Source organism: Coturnix japonica, chromosome 4 (assembly GCF_001577835.2).
Source record: "Coturnix japonica isolate 7356 chromosome 4, Coturnix japonica 2.1, whole genome shotgun sequence".
In the NCBI taxonomy this organism is placed as follows: Eukaryota; Metazoa; Chordata; class Aves; order Galliformes; family Phasianidae; genus Coturnix; species Coturnix japonica.
This window is the reverse complement of record NC_029519.1, coordinates 64843355-64866844: the sequence shown is the minus strand read 5'-3', so window position 1 is coordinate 64866844 and position 23490 is coordinate 64843355. Positions and strand designations below refer to the sequence as shown.

The 23490-nt window shown below is 34.8% G+C and overlaps 1 protein-coding gene across 4 annotated transcripts in view; it reads left to right on the top strand.

Moving 5' to 3' along the window:
* The window catches only part of PCDH7 (protocadherin 7), a 253194-nt gene that overhangs the window by 101271 nt on the left and 128433 nt on the right, over positions 1-23490 (top strand). The window contains exon 2 of one of the 4 annotated variants that reach the window (XM_015862678.2): positions 20753-20861. The exons of 1 other annotated variant lie outside the window; for it this stretch is intronic. In XM_015862678.2, coding sequence (XP_015718164.1) covers positions 20753-20861 — 109 coding nt within the window. Of the gene's footprint in view, positions 1-20752; positions 20970-23490 lie in introns of all 4 variants that reach the window. 2 more of the 4 variants (XM_015862677.2, XM_032443977.1) reach the window with 2 other exon arrangements.

Genomic DNA, 23490 nt, shown 5'->3' with positions numbered 1-23490 from the left:
ATTCCAAATTTTCAGTTTTTCATTCCAGCTTGGAGACAGAAAATAATATAGAACTGATTAAGAAAAAAATAAAGGAAAAAACTATTTATCAACATCATTCTAGATTTTGGCCTGTGTGCCTCTGGAGAAGTTTTACCACCTGATTATATATATTATATATTTTACATATTTCAGATGTGAAGAATAATATTTTTAGTTTGCCATCTCAGATAAAATCTTAATCAAAGCAAAGCAACCATAAATGAAAATCACAGATGAATTTAAACTTAATTAATATTTCATAATAAAGATGTTAAGTAACAGTTCAATACAGATTTTAACTTTGCACATGTTTTATAGAATTGCTTTACTGTGCTTTTTTTACTCTATATTTTTTTATTATTTCTAAAATCTGATGACACTGAGAAGGATCTTTATAAAATAAACACAGTTTACACACATTTTTCACACAGCCACAATTCATTCAGACATTTTGTCCTTTCAATAAATGCTGACTACATAGCATGTATTTGGATTGCTATCTGTGCTTATGCAGCATTATTGGAGGATAATACAAGCTTTTAAGTCAAACTGTCTTATCATAAAATACAACGCAAATCAAAATATATTGTGATTGATAATAGTTTCTAAAGGATTTTGAGATATTTTTGTCCTTCAAGCTGATTTGGTTCCCTATGAAATCGATTACTTGCACTTTTTTTTTTTTTTTTTTTTTTTTTTTTTTTTTCCAATTTCTCTTTTTCCCCTTCCTCCTGCAAAGGGAAATTGTTGTTCACAGCTAGTACTGTCCTCCTGAAGAATGGAGCCTTTAATTCTGCAATAGCCTTAATTACTTGAGGAATAAATCCTTTCAGGAGGTTAGTTTATTTGTGACTAACAGCTAACACACCTTTATGAAGAAACCAAATGGGAGTATATTGTAATACACTTTTAATTGCTTTTAATCCTCTAAATAAAATGAGGTTTAGCTCCACAGTCTTTGGATTATATTGATAAACTTGCTTGTACATCAAAGTTAACATCAAAGACAGGAGTTCTTTACAGACTAATCCTACTCCATACATAAAGCAACGGGAAAGAAATCTGTTATTGGCACTTTTTGATCAAAAGCAAGAAACTTCAGACTTTTTCAATTAAATGTGTTAAGATATTATGAAATCTACACTGTTTTTGTATCTGCTAGACAACCGTTGTTTTCAGTAAAATATTTTATCTGTCAGCATTATTAATGGTAGGTACATGGATCAGGTAATAAGCATCTGAAAGCAACGGTGTAACATTACTTCAATATAAACAGAAAATATAATTGTGTTTTTTTATTATATATAATGTATGCTTTTTCTTTGGTTCCCATTTTATAAAATTCTTTTGTTATTTCTTCACATTAACTACAACTACAGAAGTCAAGCTAAGATTTGATATTTCTAAATATTTTTGTCAGTTATATTTATCATCTTGATGCTACTGTAACAGTAGTTACATGCAGATAGGTATACACAGAAAAAAAGCATACATTGATCACTGATTGTTGTAATTACTGGTATTTTTTGAATCATCAAGATACAAATAAATTTTCAACAGATGTAGTACTAATGATCAGAAAATCATAGAATGGTTTAGTTTGGAAGAGACCTTTACGATCATCTAGTTCCAACCCCTCTGCTATAGGCAAGGACACCCTCCTGTAGACCAGGTCTAAGCCCCACCCAACCTGGCCTTGAATGCTTGCAAGGATGGGGCATCCACAGCTTCACTGGGCAGTCTGTTCCAGTGTTTTACGACCCTCACAGTAAATAGTATCTTCCTAATATCTCGTATAAATCTACCCTCTTCCAGTTTAAAATCATTTCATCTTGTCTTGTTGCTATGTGCCCTTTTAAAAAGTCCCAAAGTCCCTCCCCAGCTTTCATGTAGGCTCCCTTCAAGCACTGGAAGGTCGCTGTAAGGTCATTCTGGAGTCTTCTCTAGGCTCAAAAGCCCCAACTCTCTCAGCCTGTCCTCAGAGGGGAGGTGCTCCGGCCCTCTGATCAAATTCATGTCACTCCTCTGGATCCGCCCCAACAGCTCAATGTCCTTCTTGTGTTGGGAGCCCCAGAACTGGACATGTGGGCTCCAGATGGGGTCTCATGAGAGCAGACCAGAGGGTCACAATCTCCTCCCTCAACTGGTCATACTTCTCTTGGTGCAACCCAGGATACAGTTGGCCTTCTCAGCTGATTGTGAAATGCCACTGAACTCCCTCAATGTAATTTCTTTCTTTTTTTTTTTATTTGTCTGTTTGTTTGTTACTTTTGTTTTTTAAGGTCATCTCAGAGGATAGAGGAACAATATCAAACAGTATGAGATCAAATGATATAAAGAATCATTACTAACTCTGGAGTGAGAGAAAACCAGAAAATTCATAACAGTTGAAAAAATTGATTTTAGAATGATCCTGCCATCAGACATTCATTTGTGTATGAAATGGTACTTAAGAAGACTATTTCTATTGTTCTGACAATTAACTATGTCTACAAATCAAGCAAATCGATGACAAGTATTTTTGACAATGATCACACTTTCTGTTTCTATTACATTAAGTAAGGAAAGTGTTCTAACTGGTTGCTGACTAAATGGAGACAGGAATATATTTTTAACAAATGATATCAAGTTTTGATCTTGTTTTTACAATATTTACATTCCAAAAGTTCAGTGGAGGATGAACATTTGTTTGGAATTTGGAAATATACCTGGCCTGAATGCCTTTTTAAAAAATTGATGTTACAAAAATAGCAATTTTATGTATGTGCTTTATTCACGGATATATTTCCAGAAGAAATTAGCCACCTGCTACTAGGACTTGAAATTATGAGTATGAGCATATTGGCGATATTGCCAAAATAGTTTTCAAGAATCTTTAAAATCTGTCCCTGAACATCCAGAGCTGTAGTGAAAGGCCACACTGAATGCAAGAGTGAAAGAGATTGTTGCTTACCATAAGTAAATTTCAGGTGTGCATTAATTCTTCCTCAGATGTGAGATACAAAACAAGAAACACTAATTGTTCTTTTCCTTTCTTGAAAATAATGACGCACAGGGTGTGATTTCTGATTAATAAACAAGCACCTGCAATGCATGAAGAGTTGCAGGCAGAAGCTAAATATTTTCAGACATATTAGTGGCCTTGCTGACTATTTCGTGTAAAATACTGTGGCAGACATATCAGGGCTTTTTGTTGTTGTTTTTTGTTTGTTTATTTAGAATGTGAGTTGCAAAAGATGAACCTTGGATTTTTTTTTTTCTCCTAAGAACTTGAAAATTGAGGAATATCTGATTGAGAGTTTGAATAGGGAATTGTTTTACTTCAGTTATGTGAAAAATCAGATCCCAGTTTTTATGCAATGCGATAGGCAAAGTCATCAGTGACACTAAATCCTAAACACTAATTATATTGACAGAATATTCAAACAGCACTGGGGCTTATTGTGAGAATAGTGTTCTTACCATTAAGGCTAATTAATCACGATAAAGACATCTGCATTTATGCTATTCTTTTCTCCCCTTGAATGCTTCTTGAGAGTTGGCACCTATACTCCAGTAAACAAATGGTTCATAAGATTCAGTAGGTCTTCTTGTAGAGAAAAAAAGAAAAATGAGAGAAGAGAAAAAAAAAAAAAAAAAAAGAATTAATATGATCTGATTATCAAGAACAAGTGTTTGTTATAGCAACATCTGTACTGGCCTAGTACCTTTGGAGACCATGCTGTTTACTCACAATCCAGATAGGGCCCTTCATCATGGAAGTCATTTGTACTAGAATGAAGCCAAGCACTAGAAATTACTTTGCTTTTCTTGGTGCTCACTATGCTGCTGACAAAATCTGTTGGTGTCCCTACTCCACTTTGTCTGCCTGGCTTTTGGTGCAGACATTGCCTCTCTTGTGAGCCACATGAAACTACTGGCTCATCTTCCTGGGAAAAAACAGCCTAGTTCTTGCTCATTGTCTCACAGATACTAAGTCTTTTCTGGCACTGAACTGAAAGTTTTCCTTCCTGGTGACTTCAGAGTTGTTCCAATGTAGCTTCTGGGTAGAGATGGGTTGAGTGAAGACATTTAACCTTAATTGCTTTGCATTTCCTAGTGAATTTTGGCAAGCAATACAGGGAGTAGGAGGGGTTGCAGTATTTCACTCTGAAACACTGAGTCAGCATAGAAATAAATCAGCTGACTAGCAGTGATTTTAATAATGTGCATTCAACACGTTGCTTTGTCTCTGTTGATCCTATAGACAATACTTGTCCTATTGAGGTGACATAGGATTTTTTGTTTTTTTGTCTTTGTTAAGCTACTTCACTCATATTTAGATAACTGACAAAGAACCTGAGGCCCATAAAAGTTGTCTGCAATATGGTAACAATAGTAATCTTGAACAAAGCAGCCACCATTATTGTGTGCTAGTTTGATACAGTGAAAAAAACCTCCCCTTATGAAAGTCAACGGATTCTAAATTTGTTGTAATTTGAATAAGATAACGTTGATATCACTGGAATCCTCCCTTCTGAAGGATCAACAGAGTTCTAGAAATTTCTGTAGAAAGCAATGTATCCAATGACAAACTATCATCTCAGTGATAGATGAGATTGTAAAGTTGGGTCACTTTACACTTAGAAATACTTATTCTCACACTGAAGATTTTGCAGAAGTGTGCTAATTTTTACTTTTTAATGAGTAAAAGATGTATAATTTTTACTTTTTTTTTTTTTACTATTTTTTTTTTCTTTTTTTTCTTTTTTCCTTTTTTCTTCTTCATTTTAATCAAACAGACAACTGTATCCTGGGCTGCATTAGAAAAGGCGTGGCCAGTGGAGAAAGGGAGGTAATTGTCCCCCTCTACTGAGCTCTCCATCTGGAGTACTGAGTTCAGGCCTGGGGCTGCCAGTACAGGAAGGACAGGAACTCTTGGAGGAAATCCAGAGGAGTACTAAGATGATCAGAACACTTCTCCTATTGAGGTTGAGGGAACTGGGCTTGTTTAGCTTTGGGAAGAGAAGGCTCCAGGGAGCCCTCATTGCGGTGATTCACTGGGACAGGTTGCCCAGGGAGGTTGTGGATGCCCCATCCCTGGAGGCATTCAAGGCTAGGCTGGATGTGGTTCTGGGCAGTCTGGTCTAGTGGCTGGTGACCCTGTACATAGCAAGGACATTGAAACTAGATGATCATTGAGGTTCATTGAACCTCATCATTGAAAAAGAATTTCAACCCAGGACATTCTACAACTCTATGATTATAAAAAGTAGAAGCATTCAAGCCAGCAAATTTTTTCAAATGATTTGTTTTACTGATTGAAACAGTCCTTCATGGAAAATATATTCTGGTATGCAAATAAATGTAAATCTCAGATGTCATTAATATTGAGCCAGTGTAAATTTTCTGAAGATATTGCATTATTACACTGAAATCAATCAATGAGACTAGAAGGTATGCTTCAGCCTTACTTTTCTCTTTGCATCCACTTTCCTTTCTCTGATTATCAGTGGGCGGGTTTTTTGTGTTGTTGTCGTTGTTGTTCATTTGTTTCTTTTGGTGCTATTTAACAACAACAACTACAAAGTCATAATATTGCTTCTCTGGGAAAGAACATACTTGCTAATTCAGCCAAAGATTAACATAAAAATCAATATTACCATAAAGTGTGCATAAAGAAGAAAATAGAGTGATATGAAAAAATGTAGGAAAAAGGAAACACAGTGAAATTGCAGCAAATAGAATTAGAATGAGAATTGTAGAATCACAGAATCACCAAGGTTGGAAAAGACCTCTAAGATCATCCAGAAACAAATAAATTAGTGCTGGTCTTGGTCACCTTTCTTAAAAATAAAGTCATTTCTGAAGCATAGTGACTGAATATTTTTTTCCATTAAATATTTTAAATTGCGCCTCCTCCATTACTACTTATCCTGAAGGCAAAGCAGTTTTTCTTAAGGATCAAATCTAAGTATCTCAATGAATGCAGTACTACTTTTCCTTCCTCTGGGAGTCAGCTCAGACACGAACTTACATTCAAATGTTTTCTGTTCTTGCAAATTTTAAAGCATACATTCTAAATAGCAGAGACTTGTGCTAGCTGAGACTAATAGTTAACCATGCCCTTTAATTCCCTTTGAAGCACTCACTAGCTCACTTACTAGAAACCTACTATGCTCAAGAGACATGTGTTACTGTGCTTGCTCACTTCATATTTAAGTGTTTCTGTTTCTGTCTGTCTCAAATGTTGGAGAATAGGTTTGTGCAGACTCAAGGCTTATTGATGCCAAGAGTTTACTTACAATTTACAACTGCTTAAAAGGACAGTTATCTGGATAGAGCAAATACTGTACTAACTTGATACTGCACATGTGTTTCAAAGATTCAAAATTCAGTTCCTCCACTGTATTGTGGTTTTGTGTTTGTTAGGGTTTTGTTTTTTTCTTGTTAAAGATCATGTAAATTTATATTGGGGTATAGATATGTATATCAGCATGTATATCATACCCCTGTAATTGTCACAGTTGAAAACATATAGATTGGCACACAAAATAATTTTAACACTTTCCTATTCTTGTTTAATTAATTTCTTATTAATCACTTTTATTTTTTAATTATTTATTTTTAAACTGAATATGACCAGTGCTAAGCAGTCTCAATTCTCATAGTTCTCTATGGCTGTACAAAGTCCTTATCACTCCAATAAATCTGCTCATAATCTCTTAGGAGTGAGTCTAATTCTGAATGTGCTTGTCAATTATAGCCTACACTGGAAATCAAACCCCTTAGTCCATTTCTTCTTCTCTGAGAATAAATATGGAAGCTGATCCATCCTTTCTGCACTCTAGATTGTTCTCTGATACCCTTGGGAAGTACTGATTGTAAAATTTTTAGAACTCATGTAGACTATGAAACCTTGTTTGCAACTGGCACTCTTGAGAGATACTTTAGAAGAAAGAAAATATCATTATTGTAACTGCATTTTCAATCCTCCTGCATTGGCATGTTTGCCCAGAGCAGAATATACTAGGAAGGCTGTTATTGTTAGATATGGAAGGTCAAATAAAACAAAGACTCTTGGCAATTTAGAAGACAGACTGATTTTAAACTCACTTATACCTTCCTACATCATCAGTATAGGTTAGGAGATGACCTTCTGTAGATGAGTTCTGCAGAGAAGGACCTGGTGGTCCTGGTGGAAAACAGGTTGGCCACGAGCAGCAGTGTACACAAGGGGCCAAGGAGGCCAGTGGTATCCAGGTGTGCATTAAAAAGAGAGTTGCCAGCAGGTCAAGGGAGGTGATCTTTCCTCTCTATTCTGCCCTGATGAGGCCACATTTAGAATACTGTGTCCAGTTCTGGGCTCCCCAGTTCAAAAAAGACAGGGATCTCCTAGAAGGAGTCCAGCAAAGGGCCACAAAGATGATAAAGGAGCTGGAGCATCTCCCAGATAAGAAAGGGCTGAGTAACCTGTGTCTGTTCAGCCTGGGATAAAGAAAACTGAGAAGGAATCAGATTAATGTTTAGAAATATCTCAAGGGAGGTGGAAGGTAAATGGATGAGGCCAGGCTCTTCTCAGTGTTGTGTAGAGATAGGACAAGAAGTAGTGACTTAAGACTTGAATGTAAGAAATTCCATACTAACGTGTGGAAAACCATCTTTTTGGTTATGTTGACAGAGCACTGGAATGGGTTCCCAGGAGAGGATGTGGAGGTGTTCAAGATGCCCACCTGTGCAATCTATTGTAGGGCACCTGTTTTAGCGGGGCAGCTGGACTCAGTGATCTCTTGTGGTCCCTTTCAGCCCCTGCAATTCTATAATCATAGCTTCTATGCACTAAGTCATCCTCTAATACAAGCTGTGCTGAACACCAGATTCCCTCTCTAAAACGATGACTGCATTCCATTTCAATCCAACGGAGCTTGGAGTACTGGTACACACTTCCCAGAGAAGTTATGGAGTCTTCTGGAAATATTCAGGGCTCATCTGGATGCTTTCTTGTAACCCACTTCAGGAAAACTGTTTAGCAGGTACTTGGACTAGGTGATCTCCAGAAGTATATTTCAACCCTTATGATTCTGTGATTGTGTGATATAAATGTAGAATCAGTAATAGATTTTTAATATTAATCTTAAATAGAGGTGTCGTAGACTGGATAGGAAAATGAATATTACTGGTCATCTTCAAAAGCCTACAGTAAGCTGAAGCTTAACTGTTTCTCAACTGGCCTGAATAGAATTAGCATGATACCCTTGTATGTAATGGGCAATGAATTAAAATATTACCTCCTGCTCTGAAAATATTAATCTCATGGTGTTAGTTGCTTGATATTACTAATTACAAATAACAAACAGATCTCACTATTATTTATTTATAATCTGACTTGTAAATTACAGTGTTGTACTCTATAACTTGTTTCTCACAAAAGTGAAAGATTGACAAATATTTGATATCACTGAAATATAGTTACTCATTTACACCAAAAGAGCTGTTCAGTAGAACTGCCTTTTTACTAAAATGGTGAAAATGTTGAATAAACTTTAACATGAAATAATACATGATTTTGCTAATGCAAGCACTTAACTTTGAATAGTTGATAGAACGTTTGAAAGTACACAAGTGACTTAGAAGTCTATATTCCAGGACAATGAGAAGCAATTAAATGATGATGTTTTTTGAACTTAATTCCTAGAAATCTTTTTGCTCTGATTGTCATTGTAGCATTTTTTAGCACCATTGACCGTAAACATGACTATCTGCATTGTTAAATGCCAGCACCTGTAGTAATAAGTTTCTATTGTGACTTTCCTTTCTCACCCATTTTTTAAGCCTGAAAGTGGTTGAATCTGCTACTTCCTTATTTCTATATATCAAAAAGTTTGGTGATTTGACTGTGAAATGTTACTAGAAATCCTTTTCCTATAGCATTATCATGAACTTTGAAATCAACAGTTCTAGTTCAGTTCTTATTTCACAGAGATAAATTCATAGGTGCCATTGAAATCATGTTGTTAGCAGTCAGCCTGTGGTTGCAGAGTAGGTTCTTTACAGAATTTTACCTGAACCTGATCTTTGTCCATTTACATTGTGAAGGTATCCATTTTAGTGTTGCAGTTACTATATTGATGAGTATCATGACTGGCTATCCCTCAGAATCTGTTCTTCCATTACAAGTGCAGGATAAAGAAGATATGATAATGAAGTTGAAGGAGCGTAGTTTAAAAAGAGTACAATATCATTTTCATAACATAAATTGCATTCAAATGCTATGAGTCTTTATAAATATACATAATAATGTCAGGAATCAGAACAAATGCTTTAATTTTTCTGAAAATTACATCCACTATCGTTGACTTTACATTGCTTTTAAGTCTAAAGTTAGTGTCAAAATCAGAAGAATTAATTGATTTGCAAAGCAATGTCTTTATCCTATTTACCTGGCATCTGGACTTATTGGATAGATCAGTCATAAATGTCACATAGCATGCATACGGTGAATTGTATGAGACTGGTCTGAATTACTGCATGGCAGATCATTCTTCAGATGTGGAAGATATGTCTAGTAATATAAGAACCATTATACCTCAGTATCCTGTGCTCACAAACTACATGTAATAGACTGAATGCATGCAGATTTTCTGGAGAGAACCCTATACTAGGGGAAATCACTTTTACCAGTCTGTGTCTATGCCTTGATTAATTAATTTGTAATGCAATATTAACATAATTTCTCTGTGAAGTGTTCTAAGCTTCTCAGGTAAAAACATACCATACCATTGAATAATTTGTAGAAAATATCTGGATTTGTTAATATTAAGTGCTTTTTATGCCAGTAAACTTGCATGTTAAATATTGCATAGTGTTTTCTGGTAATTCTCTAAAGATATTTATGTAAATCCAAAATACACAAAGTCCATAAGTTGTTATGGTAATAAAATAAACTTGGCAAGTCAGATATCTGCTTACTCTTTTCTTGCTATTTCTATTTTTATGCTTTTGGCATTTTTTTTGTCTGGGGAGCCCAGAAATGAAAAGAACACTTCATCTGTGGCCTCACCAGTGCTTTGTAGAGGGGGGGGGGATCATCTCCCCACTGTCAATATTCTTCCTAATGCAGCCCAGGATAGCAAGATACTTGAACTTAACACAAACCAAAACATGGAAACTTCTGTCTGAACACTAGGAAACACTTTCCCTGTGTGAGTGAATTAACATTGGCACAGGTCGCCCAAAAGTTGTGGAGTCTCCCTCCTTGGATATATTTAGAAGATTACTGGACATTGTCCTGGGCAACTTGGTGTACATGGGCAGGACTAGGTGACCTCTAAAGGTTTCTTCCAATGTCAGCCATTCTGTGATTCTGTGATTCCTAACAACAGGCCTCAGATAGCAAGAACACATGCACACACAAAAAACACTAAAAAAAAAGTAGACATTCCATGTTTTTGCCTTTGATATTATACAACAAACTTCTGACAATTTATTCTCATCTTTCAAAAAGGAGAACGGGACCAGCTGGATTATGACCATTGTTCCCTCTAGTAGTGTCCTATCTGCTGACCCAAAAATCAATATATCAGTCACAAAAGCAAGGTTTCAGTTAAAAGAAAGAATATGGGAAGTACAAGAATGGTGTATGTGAGGAAAAAAAAAAAAAATTACATTTATTACATAAATGTTCCTTTATTTAAATATATTTATGCAATATGGGTTTGTACAGATTTATTCAATTTCCTGAAGGCTATATGTGTACATTTTAAATAAATCTGTGTGAAAAGTTATCTTCTGTAGGATTCAGTAGGGAGAGATTTCCCATTCAATAAAAACCTTAGTGCATTAGGTCTTTTTCAGATGGTGTGTGCAGGAATCACTGAAATGTAATAGTTCTGGTACCTGTTTGAGAATGGGGAGAAGAAAAAAATGAACTGAAAAAAATGGAATGAACTAAGAAGTTACTTATTTTTTATTTTTCTTTAAGATTAAAATTTGATTATGACAGGAAAAAAATGAATTAAAACACTTTTGGAAAATGTTTATGTTTTATAAAAATGCTTTGCTCAATTCAGCTTAACATACAGTTAAATTCTGAATGAGAAAGGTAAAATATTTTATTTTGAAAATGTCAAAGAGAAATGTTTTAAAGTCTAAAAATGCTTCCTTATTGTTTCACAAAAGTTGAATTAAATGTGTCTTGTATTACTTTACCCTGAAATCACATTTTAATCACATTTTAAGTATCATATCACTTGCAGGGAAAAGAATTCAGATCAGTTATAATGTATTTAGAAATAGCAGTATTATTGAAAAATACATTGTTGAAACATATATACTTTAAAATATTTTGTGGAAATAGAAATCTTCTGCAAGTGTTTTCATCTGTGTAGGGGAAATTTCAGACATTTGTATACCTAATAGAACTGCTCTTTTTGTTATTTAAAATAGGATGGAAAAGCAGAGGAACATGAAGAAAACCCCTTACATGTTTTCTTGGGCTTCAACAAATGTAAACAAATAGGATTGTTTTTCAGCACCCTAAACCTTGTTTTGATTTAGATGCGATTTATCAGATATCTTTGTGTGTGTCTTAAAATATCGACTTTTGCCATGTTGTTACATGTTTATTGGGCATTTTAGGTGGAGAAATTAATCTCTAGTGCCAAAAATGTTCTTCCTTGTTTCTTCTAGGACAGAAAGAGAGATAAGAGTAAATGTAGTAAATGTATTCTTGAAGTTTCTGTAATGTTGCCAGTTTTATTCTTCTCATTCTTCTCACCCACAAGTGTTTTGTTTGTTTCTTTTTTTGTTTTGTTTTGTTTGTGGTTTTTTTTTTTTTTTGTGTGTGTGTGTTTTGTTTGTTTTGTTTTGTTTTTTTTTTTCCTTTTTTTTTTCTTTCTTTTACTGCATTTACTTGCATACCCACTTTGAAAACGATCTTTTGCATTTGAGCATATTGCTGTGTTTCATATGCAACACTGAACAGATAAAGTCAATAGTATTTTGAATATTTTGCATATTTCTAATTGTATTGCTGGCCAGATACCTATGTCTATGTTTTGTTGCAATTTTCAAAAATAAATAAATAAATAAATAAATAAATAATAATAAATACAGAAGCCAGCAGTATCCTCTGTGTTTTAGATTCTTAGGTCTATTGCAGCCTCTAACTGGAATTTTGTTTATTCAGAATGCCATTACATTACATTTCTTGTCATGTCTGTTTCTAGAAGTTTCTTCCATAAACTTTCAATGTTAATTTGCAAACTCAGGGTAAATACAATATAAAAAGGTAGAAGGTTAATCATTGTCTTGAATTGACAAACTTGTTAAACACTGCCAAAGCAGTGTTTGAAGGCATGAAATCTAAAAATAAATAAGTAAATAAATAATCAGTCAATATAGTCCTGAATAAGTTATAGACTGAGTTATATACAGATCACAGTTTTGCCTCTGCTTTGATCCAATAACCTATAATCGCATGAAAGAATCCAAGAAAGCATAAGATAAAGATATCAGGATGAACTCAACTATATAAATAAACTTGAATAAATTTATATTTATTCAAGTCTCCTTTAAAGTAGTGTAGGCACTGGATTATTTTTTCACTTTAAAATTCTTGAAGTATTAGTTTGTTAATTAATTAATTTATTTATTTATTTTGGAAGGGAGTTCATCTCAAAATTTATTTCCCAACATATGTCCAGGTTTACTTTTTTCCTTGTGCTCAAGTCAAAAGACAAAAATCTTATTCTACCACTTATCTAGAAGAATTTGTGCAAATCTCAAGTGTACATGTTTGTTCTTTGAGAGGAACAGAAATCAAGCTGATAGTGCTAAATATTCTTGTTCAGATGACTAGTGGCAGCAAGAAAATTAACCAAATGGGAGAGCTACATTTAATTCTGGTCTTTACAACAGAGGGCTGCTGTTGGCAAGATTGTTACTTCTTTATTTTATGGAGCATTGACCAGATAGTGTTTTCACTAATACCAGCTGGCTTTATAAACTGCATGCTGCCTTATCCAATAAAGATCCCACTATCTGCAGTCATGACAATACTGTTGCCCATTACACGGTTTTAGTGGAACAAAGCAATACAGCTTAGTATAAATAGGAATGGAACAAATGTGTGAAGTCAAACAAGAGTACATCGATTTGTGTAAACTGGGAATCTGACCTCTCATTCATTCGCATCAGAAAATTAAAAATAAATACAAAAATCATGAAAGTTGCGAAGTTCAAAATGGAAATTGCACATACTCATCTATAATGCATTGTATGAATGCGGATGGAGAACGCTTAAGCTTGAGAGCAGCCTTCTTCAACAAGTCTTTTTGAACTTGCTTAGGTGACTTCACACTTAAACATAGTTTGCAATGTAGATATGAAGAATGGTGGTAATTTAATACCAGATACATTATCCAGAAAGGCTATTTCTTCTGTGTTCAGAGAGGAAGTCTGTAGAATTGTACTTTCTCTAGTGTTTCATAAAAGTGATTATCTCCTAGGAGAATCCCAGTGCTGGCTAAGTATGTGGTTTGTAAGAACGTGCAGGCCATTCTGACCAAGTGGGAAATGTCCATTTTGGATTTAATGGAGAATTTTGATATTTTTATAATTACTTTATGAATTATGTAATATTTTCATTATGTGATTTTGATTTTGTTCTAACTTATGATGTTGTAAAAACTGTGTCGTTTAATGAAAAAGAAAATCTGATTTTACTTATGTTTAGACTAAATAATTTGGTTACTCTTTTTCTGTAATCATCCAACCTAATTATCCAAAAGCCCAGATATTATTTTCCGCATGACTCTGTACAGTGAAAGAATAAACTTACACAAAGAAAGGTGGTAAGTCAAAATTGTAACATGCCTACATGTGAAACCACCTCATAGGAGAATGTTTATTTCAACTTTGCACCTTTTTGCAACATTTTAATATTAAAACTATGTAAACCTATTCTGGTACAACTTGTGGTCATTTCCTCAGGTCCTGTTTGTTGCCTGGGAGAAGAGGCCAAGCCCCTCTACATCACAGCCTCCCTTCAGGAAGTTGCAGATCACAATGAGGTCTCCCCTGAATCTCCTCTTCTGCAGACAAATCAATCCTAGCTCCCTTAGCCAATCTTTATAAGACTTGTGCTCCAGACCCCTCACCAGTTTTGTTGCGTTTCTCTGGACATGTTCCAGGGCCTCAATCTCTTTCTTGTAGTGAGGGGCCCAAAACTGAACACACAATACTAGACATGCAGCCTCACCAGTGTTGAGTACATAGTGAACACAGCCAGGATACACAGCTATCATATCTCTGATTCAGAAAGAAAAATTTGAATGAGGAGTGAGATGTGATATTTGAGGAAAATACTGAACGTAAAAGGAATAATGTATGTTTGTAGAAAGTATAGATACCTATCATATAAAATGCCTTGGGCTTAGTTAAATGGATATTAGTAGATTTGTGTTTCATTGTTATGCAGAACAAATAAAATATGCGTCTGGTTCATGACAAGCTACTGAAACACGGATTAATTAAAATATTATCAATATGAAGGACGATAATGATTCAGTTTTCCTGTTTGTAGAGTTCTTATTTGATAGCCAAACCAAGCTCCCTTCATCGTAGATGAGCTTCTAATGTCGTAATATTTTATTCAACTTCTGTCTGAAATTACTATCTTTTGCTGAGCTTATAGGAAAAATGTGGGTTATTCTTGTGAGTGTGTTTCTCCTCATCTCCTCTCCTGTTGCAGTACTTGTCTCAGGTGTTTCAGTCTTGTCATTGAAAAATAATGCCTGTTTAATTTTTTTCCTGTCAAGATTATATTAACGACAATGATAGAAATTTTGAACAGTAGAAATATATTATTTGAATGGAAGAAAGAGTTATGTGGGTTGAATCTATTCATGCAGAATAGTAATTGTTCATTAATATTTTGTTTGTCTTTCAACAAACTTCCAGCAATTAAGAGTGAATAGAAAGAAAAGGATAATGACTCGTTTTATCAAAAGGGCTTAAAAAAACTCTTTGAACTTACATGATGAGTTGATTTAACTCTTCTGCTTTTTTTTTTTAAGATCTACCATATACATGTCTTGGAGTTGCTGTGTTAGTCTTGACATTGATTGACTCTGTGAAGCTAACAGGAATTATAAAATTATGTAGGTATGACTCATCACTGGTGTTTTCTGTTCTTTGGCCCAAATTCAAATACAAAAAAAAAAAATAAATAAAAAAAAATAAAAATTTAAAAATAAGAACTAAAATAAGAACTGTGGAGTCTCCATTCTCAAAGGTATTCAAAACCTGACTAGACAAGGCCCTGTGCAAAGTGTTGTAGCTGACTCCATTGAACTTCGGTACCTCTAATATTGCCTTTCAATGTAACCTGTTCTGTGCTTCTGTGAAAAATCTGAACTAGACAGCTCCTTGGTCAGCTTAAATCAAAGCCTAAAATATCATGTGTGCTTCAAAGAGGGAAGTCACATGATTTGAGTGAAAAAAAAAACACAACAAAACCAACAAAACCAACCAACCAACCAACCAAGCAAACAAACAAAGAAACAAAAAATCACCCAAGAGCTTTAATTGCTGATCTTGCAGGGGTTTGGTTAATGCCCAAGATAATGCTGAGTGAAATAGTAGAACTGTTCAAAGTAAGAAAGCTTGATTTAGCTGAGTATTCAGCTTGCACTAATTTTTTATGCTTCTCAACTTATTAAGTTGATTTGTGGATCGTATTTTGTAGTTGTTTTAAAAAGTTTTCAAAATCCTGCGGCTGTTGAGTTGAAGGTGTTGCAGAAGCAAGAAGGTCTGATAGAAACTTACAATTTTTTATCTAAATGCTAAGTGATGAAGATAGAATTGCCAATACTTATTACACTTGTTACATCTTGTTACACATTGGTGTGTCCGCTTTGTGTCCAGCACCAATTGTAAAAGGGCTTGCAGAGGAAGGCTTGGTGGTGGAAACACCTACTCACAGTTAACCATAAAAGGAACACTTCCATTCCATCATTGTAATTTGAAAGAGACAGGATTCATGTCTCATTCTGCTGTATGGATATACTGCTTTTCACCTAGTCTACCCGTGGTCTGTCCCATGGTCTGTGAAATTAGGGTTCTTCATGAATTCAAGGTGTAATATCATTTTATTTACTTACATAGAATTAGTCATTGCCAAACATAAGTACCGTATCTCAGGGAAAAAAAAAAAAAAAAAAAAAAAGAAAGAAAAAAAAAAGAAGAAGAAGAAGAAGAAGAAAAAGTTAATATGGCATCATTGCAGTGATTAATAGAATCACAGAATCATAGAATGATAGAATAATCTGTGTTTAAAAGAACATCTAGTTTCAACCCCCTGCTATGTGTGGGTTCACCAGCCACTAGACCAGGCTGCCCAGAGCCACATTCAGCCTGGCCTTGAATGCCTCCAAGGATGGGGCATCCACTACATCCTAGGGAAGCCTGTTAGAGTGCATAACCACCCTCTGGTGGTGAAAACATTTCTCTTAATATCTAACATGAATCTCCCATGTCTTGGTTTTAAACCATTCCTCCTTTTCCTATCACTATCCACCCTCACAGTCACCCCTCCTGTTTATACTCTCCCTTCAAGTACTGGAAGGCCACAATGAGGTCTCCCTGGAGCCTTCTCTTCTCCAAGCTAAACAAGCCAAATTCCCTCAACTTTTCCTCATAGCAGAGGTGCTCCGGCCCTCTGATCATCTTAGTGGCCCTCCTCTGGACCTGCTCCAAGAGATCCTGTACTGGGAGCCCCAGGCCTGCACACAGTACTCCTGATGAGACCTCACAGTATCCGAATAGAGGGGTCTATCACCTCCCTCTCCTTTCTGGCCACCCATTTTTTAATGCAGCCCAGAACACAGTTGGTCTTCCAGGATGCAAGCACACACTGCTGGTTCATGACCAGCTTCTTGTACACCAGGATGCTGAAGTCCTTTTCCACAGGGCTACTCGCAAGGAGATCTTTACCCAGTTTGTATAAATACCTGTGATTGCCCTGACCCAAGTGCAGTACTCTGCACTTGGCCTTACTGAGACTCCCTAGGCATTATTCCTTACTGCTGGCAAGGGGAGAAGAGAATATCTGTTTCATGAAGTGCAGCTAAATCAATGAAGAAATGGTGATTAACCTTCGAGGTGTAATGCAAGGGTGCCTCTTTCCTCAGTGATTTGATCATCTCTATGCCAAGATGTAATTAGGAACAATTCTAAACTTTCAGAGGGACAAAATTAGCAGACCTCTTGTAGTCCTACTGTACAATGTTTGCTGTGAATCCAGTAAGGACTATCCTTAGTAAAGATTACTGTGGAACTAGTAAAGGCTAAGGATTGCTGTTTTGCTGGGAAAGACAGGCTTATTTGGGTAAAGGCAGTTCTATGTCGTTGATTCACAGTGCTGGCAGATGGAGCTATGTTCATGTTGTGCACTGAAAATAGATAAAGCTAAACATAACCCACATAATCCTCTCCTTTCCTTGCATGGGCATGTGCCTTACTTTGGAAATTTCTTGTGGCAGTTTTCCTGTGGAGTGTTACTGACATCATTTTATCAATGGAAAAACAAAATTATGAATGTAGGCTGTTACTTCTGGTTAAAGTGTCATTTATATTTTTGCTATTATGATGAATGTCTGTTGGAAATGTGAGTCCTGATATCCATCTTCCATCTCTTTATTTCATCTCATTACTATACAGTTTTCTCAAAAGTTTTATGGACTGAGATCTTAATGATATAGAGGTTAGAACTGTAATATTTGTACTGGCAGTAGAAGTAGGATACAATTAATATGCATATCATTCGTCAAATGGTAAAGAGAGCATAAATGTTTAACTCTCTGGCAATTTCTTCTAATTCCCATTTTAAGTTGCATCTCTATTTCTTGTAATAAGTGTGGATGATGCAGAATGTTTGTGGCTCAGTGTGTCTTGGTTACAAGATGACCCCAGGCAAGTGATTATATTTGGAAAAGGAGGCTTTTACCTCCTTCATTCATATTTGTAGTAAATATGAACGGTAGTCTTTGCATCCTACCTTTGAATTCTTGAAAGTCCCCAGGGTCTCTAAGTGTCATACTCTCCAGTTATGTACAGTTAGAGCTGAAGGTGTGTTTCTCCTAGACATAACCCAAATAAGGGGCAGGATCTTTGTATTTTAAGGATAAGTTCCATTGAGTTTAGCTCAATGCTGTGCATTGGTCTTACTACTTCATTGATAATCTGTACCAAGAAGTCCTTTAAACAGTGATTGGTAAACTATTTCCTTTAGTTTACTAAGAGTCTGATAGTTATCCGTTTACCATATGGCTATATATACATACATCTGTAGGGCCTTCCAAATACATCCTTCAGTGTTTTCTCAGAGAAATTTGGTAACAGACAAACTAAGCAATCTGTGGGAAACTGTGAGAGCTGCCTCCTTAATTTGAATCTTTTCATAGTATCTCTAGCAGTTAATTTCTTATCTGAGATATACTGTGATATTCAGAATTAACCTATGGGATAAGGATTAAGTAAATCTAAAATGTGAGAAGTTTACAAAGTTTGTATTGTTGGTTTAGAATTTAGTGGTAACTGATGTGTAGCTACAGTGTTCAGAGTTTTATTACATGAAGTTTTGGTCAATCATAGTTTGCAGCCCATCTACTGAACAAGATAACGGTCATTAGGTTATTTATCAAGTGATAATATCATATCTTGAACTCTAGTCATGTGGACATTTAGGATTCATTTTAATATATATATTAGCTGTCATGGATTTTCAGTGATAGGAATCTTCTTAAAATGGAACTTCGCTAAACACTTTAGAAATAGATGATCTTTCGTGTGTTTACATCATGCTAAATTTATTTCAAATATTTCTGTAATGTATATTTTATGAATGTGCTCACTAGTACATATTATGTATGTTTAATAATATGTTATAGTATACAATATGGGAGAGAACATACAAATAACTTTTGCCTGTATGAATAATTCCACAATTTATTTTACCATTCTTTTTCAAAGATAAGATATGTGTTTTATTCTAGAACTTGTTTAAAATAAAAATGCACTTTTCTGTCAAGAATAAGCATATGGATATTCCTTACATACCCAGCTATTTTAACTAAAGCAGATTTCTTCCACCTAACATATGTATTTATTACGAATACATATTATTATATTAATACAAATACTGTACGTATACCCATAACTATATATCACCCACAGAGCCTGAATCCCTGGCTTCACAGAAGTTAGAAGAACCAGCTTTCTCAGTAGAGAGACTGGCAAGTAGGAGAAGACTGTAGATTTGTGACTTCTTGTAGCACAAGACAGATAATTCATCCTTTGCTTTTGGGATAAATGGGGTGAAAATTTTGCCTGATGAAGCATTAGAGATAGATGCCCTCTTGTGAAGGATCCCATTTGCTCATCTCACCTGATATGTGTGCCAGGTGCTCAGATGCAGAATGTCTTGAAGAAACTTCTGAGGCTTATTCATCCCTTTCACTATTTTCTGTCTCATGCATCTAAGCACCAGTGGCAGTTCCTGAGGAAATGCTGACTGTATCAAGGCTGGCTACATGTCTCCAGTAGGAGAAGAGGAAGAGCATGTGGGATTAAGTGGTGTCGCCTCAATTCTGACAGTGAAGATATTGGCAAGAACCAAATAGATCCCGTGGGTCAACAATTGGTTTTGTTGCAAAGGACTTTTGCTTTTAGATCCTTAAACTAGGAATGGCTTTGGAGGGAAAGTAAAACTCACAGTCAAGTAAGGAAGTGATGGGCAGGAATGGACAGCAAGGTATGCTGGGCTGTGGTTGCAGGAGACACTTTCATAATAATAAAACAGCATGAAAGCAGGGCTGCCTCAATCATGCCATATGTGCACAATTGTATGCAGAGTGGGAAACAAGCAGGAGGGACTTAAGCTCTGTATGCAGTCACAGAACTACAACATAGTCGAAATTACTGGGCTGATAAGAAAATAGTCATATTGCAAAGAAACAACAGAACATCTCAACAGATATGAAAAATGAATGAATACAAATCTATAATGGTCTACATCTGCACAGTCCCATTGGAAACTGGTAGTGTCAGCTGTGTTTGCAGTTTTTATTAAGTCATCTGGCAACAGCCTCACACCCTCTATCTCTAGGCACTAAATTTTATGGAAGCTGTGAAACTGAACTCCTCCCCTCCTACCCATCTCCACCCTTTTTTGTTTGTTTGTTTGTTTGTTTTTGTTATAACTTTCTGATTTCAACTAGCATCTCAAACCCAAGGAAAAATGCTTATGGGTGTGCTGCTATGTTGCTAAAAGCAATATTGTTTACATGTGAGCATTTAAACACATCCCCACACCCTCTTATGCATACGCATTCACACACTTTCAAGTACCTTTATGCATTTTGATATAAGCTCCATTCCAATTGTTACTGTTGAGTAAAAGAGAAGCTGAATATGATTTATATAAATAATTATAAAATAGTTTGCTTAGCTCATGCAACTGTTTGAAAGGAGGCTATTGAAAACTGCATGATGGTTCTGGTCTATAACACTGAAAGTCTCCAGACATTCTGTCCAATGGCCTTTTAAGAACTGTACTTACTGTTTGATTTAACTTAGACAAAATTGTTTAATAAGTAAATGTTTAAATATTAGTTTGTTTAAGTCATGTTTTGAGAATCAGTTGTTCATAGACTGAACATTTCAGTGACATTCAGAATCTTTTCTCTTGCAGCCATTTCGTAGAGTGACGTTTTCTGTTGTGAGTCAGCCTCAGGACCCACATCAAGGGTCATTGCAGAGTTGCTATGACAGCGGTCTGGAGGAGTCAGAAACACCAAGCAGTAAGAGTTCATCAGGGCCAAGACTGGGTGCCCTTCCACTCCCAGAGGACAACTACGAAAGGACTACGCCGGATGGCAGTGTTGGTGAGGCAGAGCATATGGAAAATGGTAGGGACAAACACAACATTCACACACATAATCTCACTAGCAAGTGATACTAAGTAGACTTTTGATAGATCAGTCCAATAAATAAATAAATATAATAAATAGTTAAAATTGTAATTATTTTATTTTAAAGATTGTTAAAATACAGATATACAAAATAATGGGACATAACACTACTAATAAACCCAGAATTTTCTTCTGTTTATATGATTTAAAAACTATACTGCGGAAGCAGTTAAAACATTTAAAAAATACCTGCAGAAACCTGGGGAGATGGTAATTGAATTAAATTATTTTCCATTTTAGATAAAAAAATTATATATCCTCTTTTTCTACTTTTTTTTTTTTTTATTTTTATAGTGTTTTTTTTTTTTTCTTTTTGTTGTTGTTGTTGTTTTTTGCTGTTCAAAAACTACTTAGGAAATTTCCCTGAATGTAATTTGTACAGTATCAACAAAAAGACAGTAGGATTTAAAACTTCACTCAAAAGAATTGTCTTTCCCCCAAAATCTTGTATAGCTTGTTTTCAAAATAACACTGTCAAGTCTGTTCTTCAGTATTTAGTTAAGAAGGATATTTCTTTCCTTTTCTTCATGCTTTAATTTGTAAAGTACTTTTAGATCATCTGATTTAATTCAGCGTCTATTTTTGTAGAAGGGGAAAATGTTGAAACCTTATTTACACTCTACTAAATTTTCATTAATTACAAAATAAGTGTAATTTAATTCTTAACTTCTGTTTTTCTTTCTGCCTAAAAAAATCTGGGCTTTAAAAAACAAAAAATCTTTTGAATTTGAAATATATAAACACTAATTCATTTACTGCATTTCTCTTATTGACCGTAATCTAAAATTTGGTGAAGTCAGATACTGACTGCACTGTATTTCAAACACATGCCCATAAACAATAAAATAAATTATTGTATTTCAAAGTATACAGATTTATTGCTAACCAGTGAAATAATGGGTTTGATAATCCAAATGGAGTTGTTGGATATATGAAATAGAGGTGGTGTATTCACTGATATAAACTGGATGAATGAGTTTGGCTAAACACATTTTAGTTTTACAGAGGCTAGAGCACTAATTGTTATTTGCTTTTATTCTTTCCTGAGATAGACGTGTTGACCCAATAAAAATATTTTGCTCTATGTGGTAAGATATTGCCAAGTCTAGTAAAAATGACTGAATAATGTCTACAGCACTCTACATAATGAGTAATTAATAAAAAAGTAAGATGGTATTATCCAGTAAAATATAAGATTTAGTTTATATATAAGTGTGCGTTTATATATTCTATTTGGTTGTTTGTATGAATATATATCTTTGTATTTCCTTTTTACAGTTGAATGATAGGAAAGAAAGTGATTATTACTAGAGAAATATCTGAAAAAAGACTAACAGATGTTACATCTAAATTAGGATTATTATCTGAATGTTTGTTTTGCAATTAGGTTAGGTTTTGCAGTTAATAAAATGTAACTAAATAATTTGCTTATTCCCCTGGACATAAAGCAGTGCAGTTCATTGGTGGACATTTTGAGTTTAGAAAGCATGGAGTGTGTCTGAACCAAAAAACTGGATAGCCATAATTGAACATAATTTTTAATATACTCTATAGCCAATGAAAATAACCCCACTTACTGAATTGTGATTGAAAATGGAATTGCTTGAGTGATGTGACAAGCTAAAACAAAGCAGTTTATTTAAGTTTTTTTAGTTGATGTTGAAACTGACACTGCATTCTAACATTTGAAGTATTTAAATAATACTTTAATTTTTTGAAATATGAGAATTTATTTTTGCTGAGATTAATTTGATTAAGTTTTAAAAATAATATGGTATAAATAGAAATATGTAGATACATATAATGTTAAATGAATAAGCAACTGAAAACAAAATTATGATGAAGGAAGTTGTGTGGCAGGACTTGCATATAGTAGTCAAGGATTCATTCTCCTTGAATTGAGACCTTTGAAAGGTTGTTGACAGTGTGCTGATTGTTATGCTCCATTGGACTTCTGGATTTTTCTGTCACATATAAAAACTAGATTTCCGCAATGACATTTCATCTGCCTCCATAAATTTCTTGCCATTAACTCATAAATAATGACCGAACAGGATAGAATGAGTGTACTTCTGTTACTTCATATATGTAGTATCTGTCATTGGAGTGAGTGAGTGAGTGAGGATTTCCTGTGACTGGATTTTTAAGCCCACTTGTATTTTAACTATTTGAAGCACAATTGCATTGGTCAAATTCTTATAATATAATCTTCAACATTAATGGATAATACTGACAGAAATAGAATTGGAATCAAAATCTATCAAGTGCTCTTTCATTGCATTTAATTGAAATCTAGGAAAGATACAATGTTTAACTTGATTAAGTTCTAATAGGAGTTTATACTGGATTTTCATTCAGATTATCCATGGAAAAGGAACTTTGAAAGCTATCTTAGCTTTTAATTGTTAGGACTTCAGATATTTATCATTTCATTTCAGTTGGTATAAAAAAAAGTTAT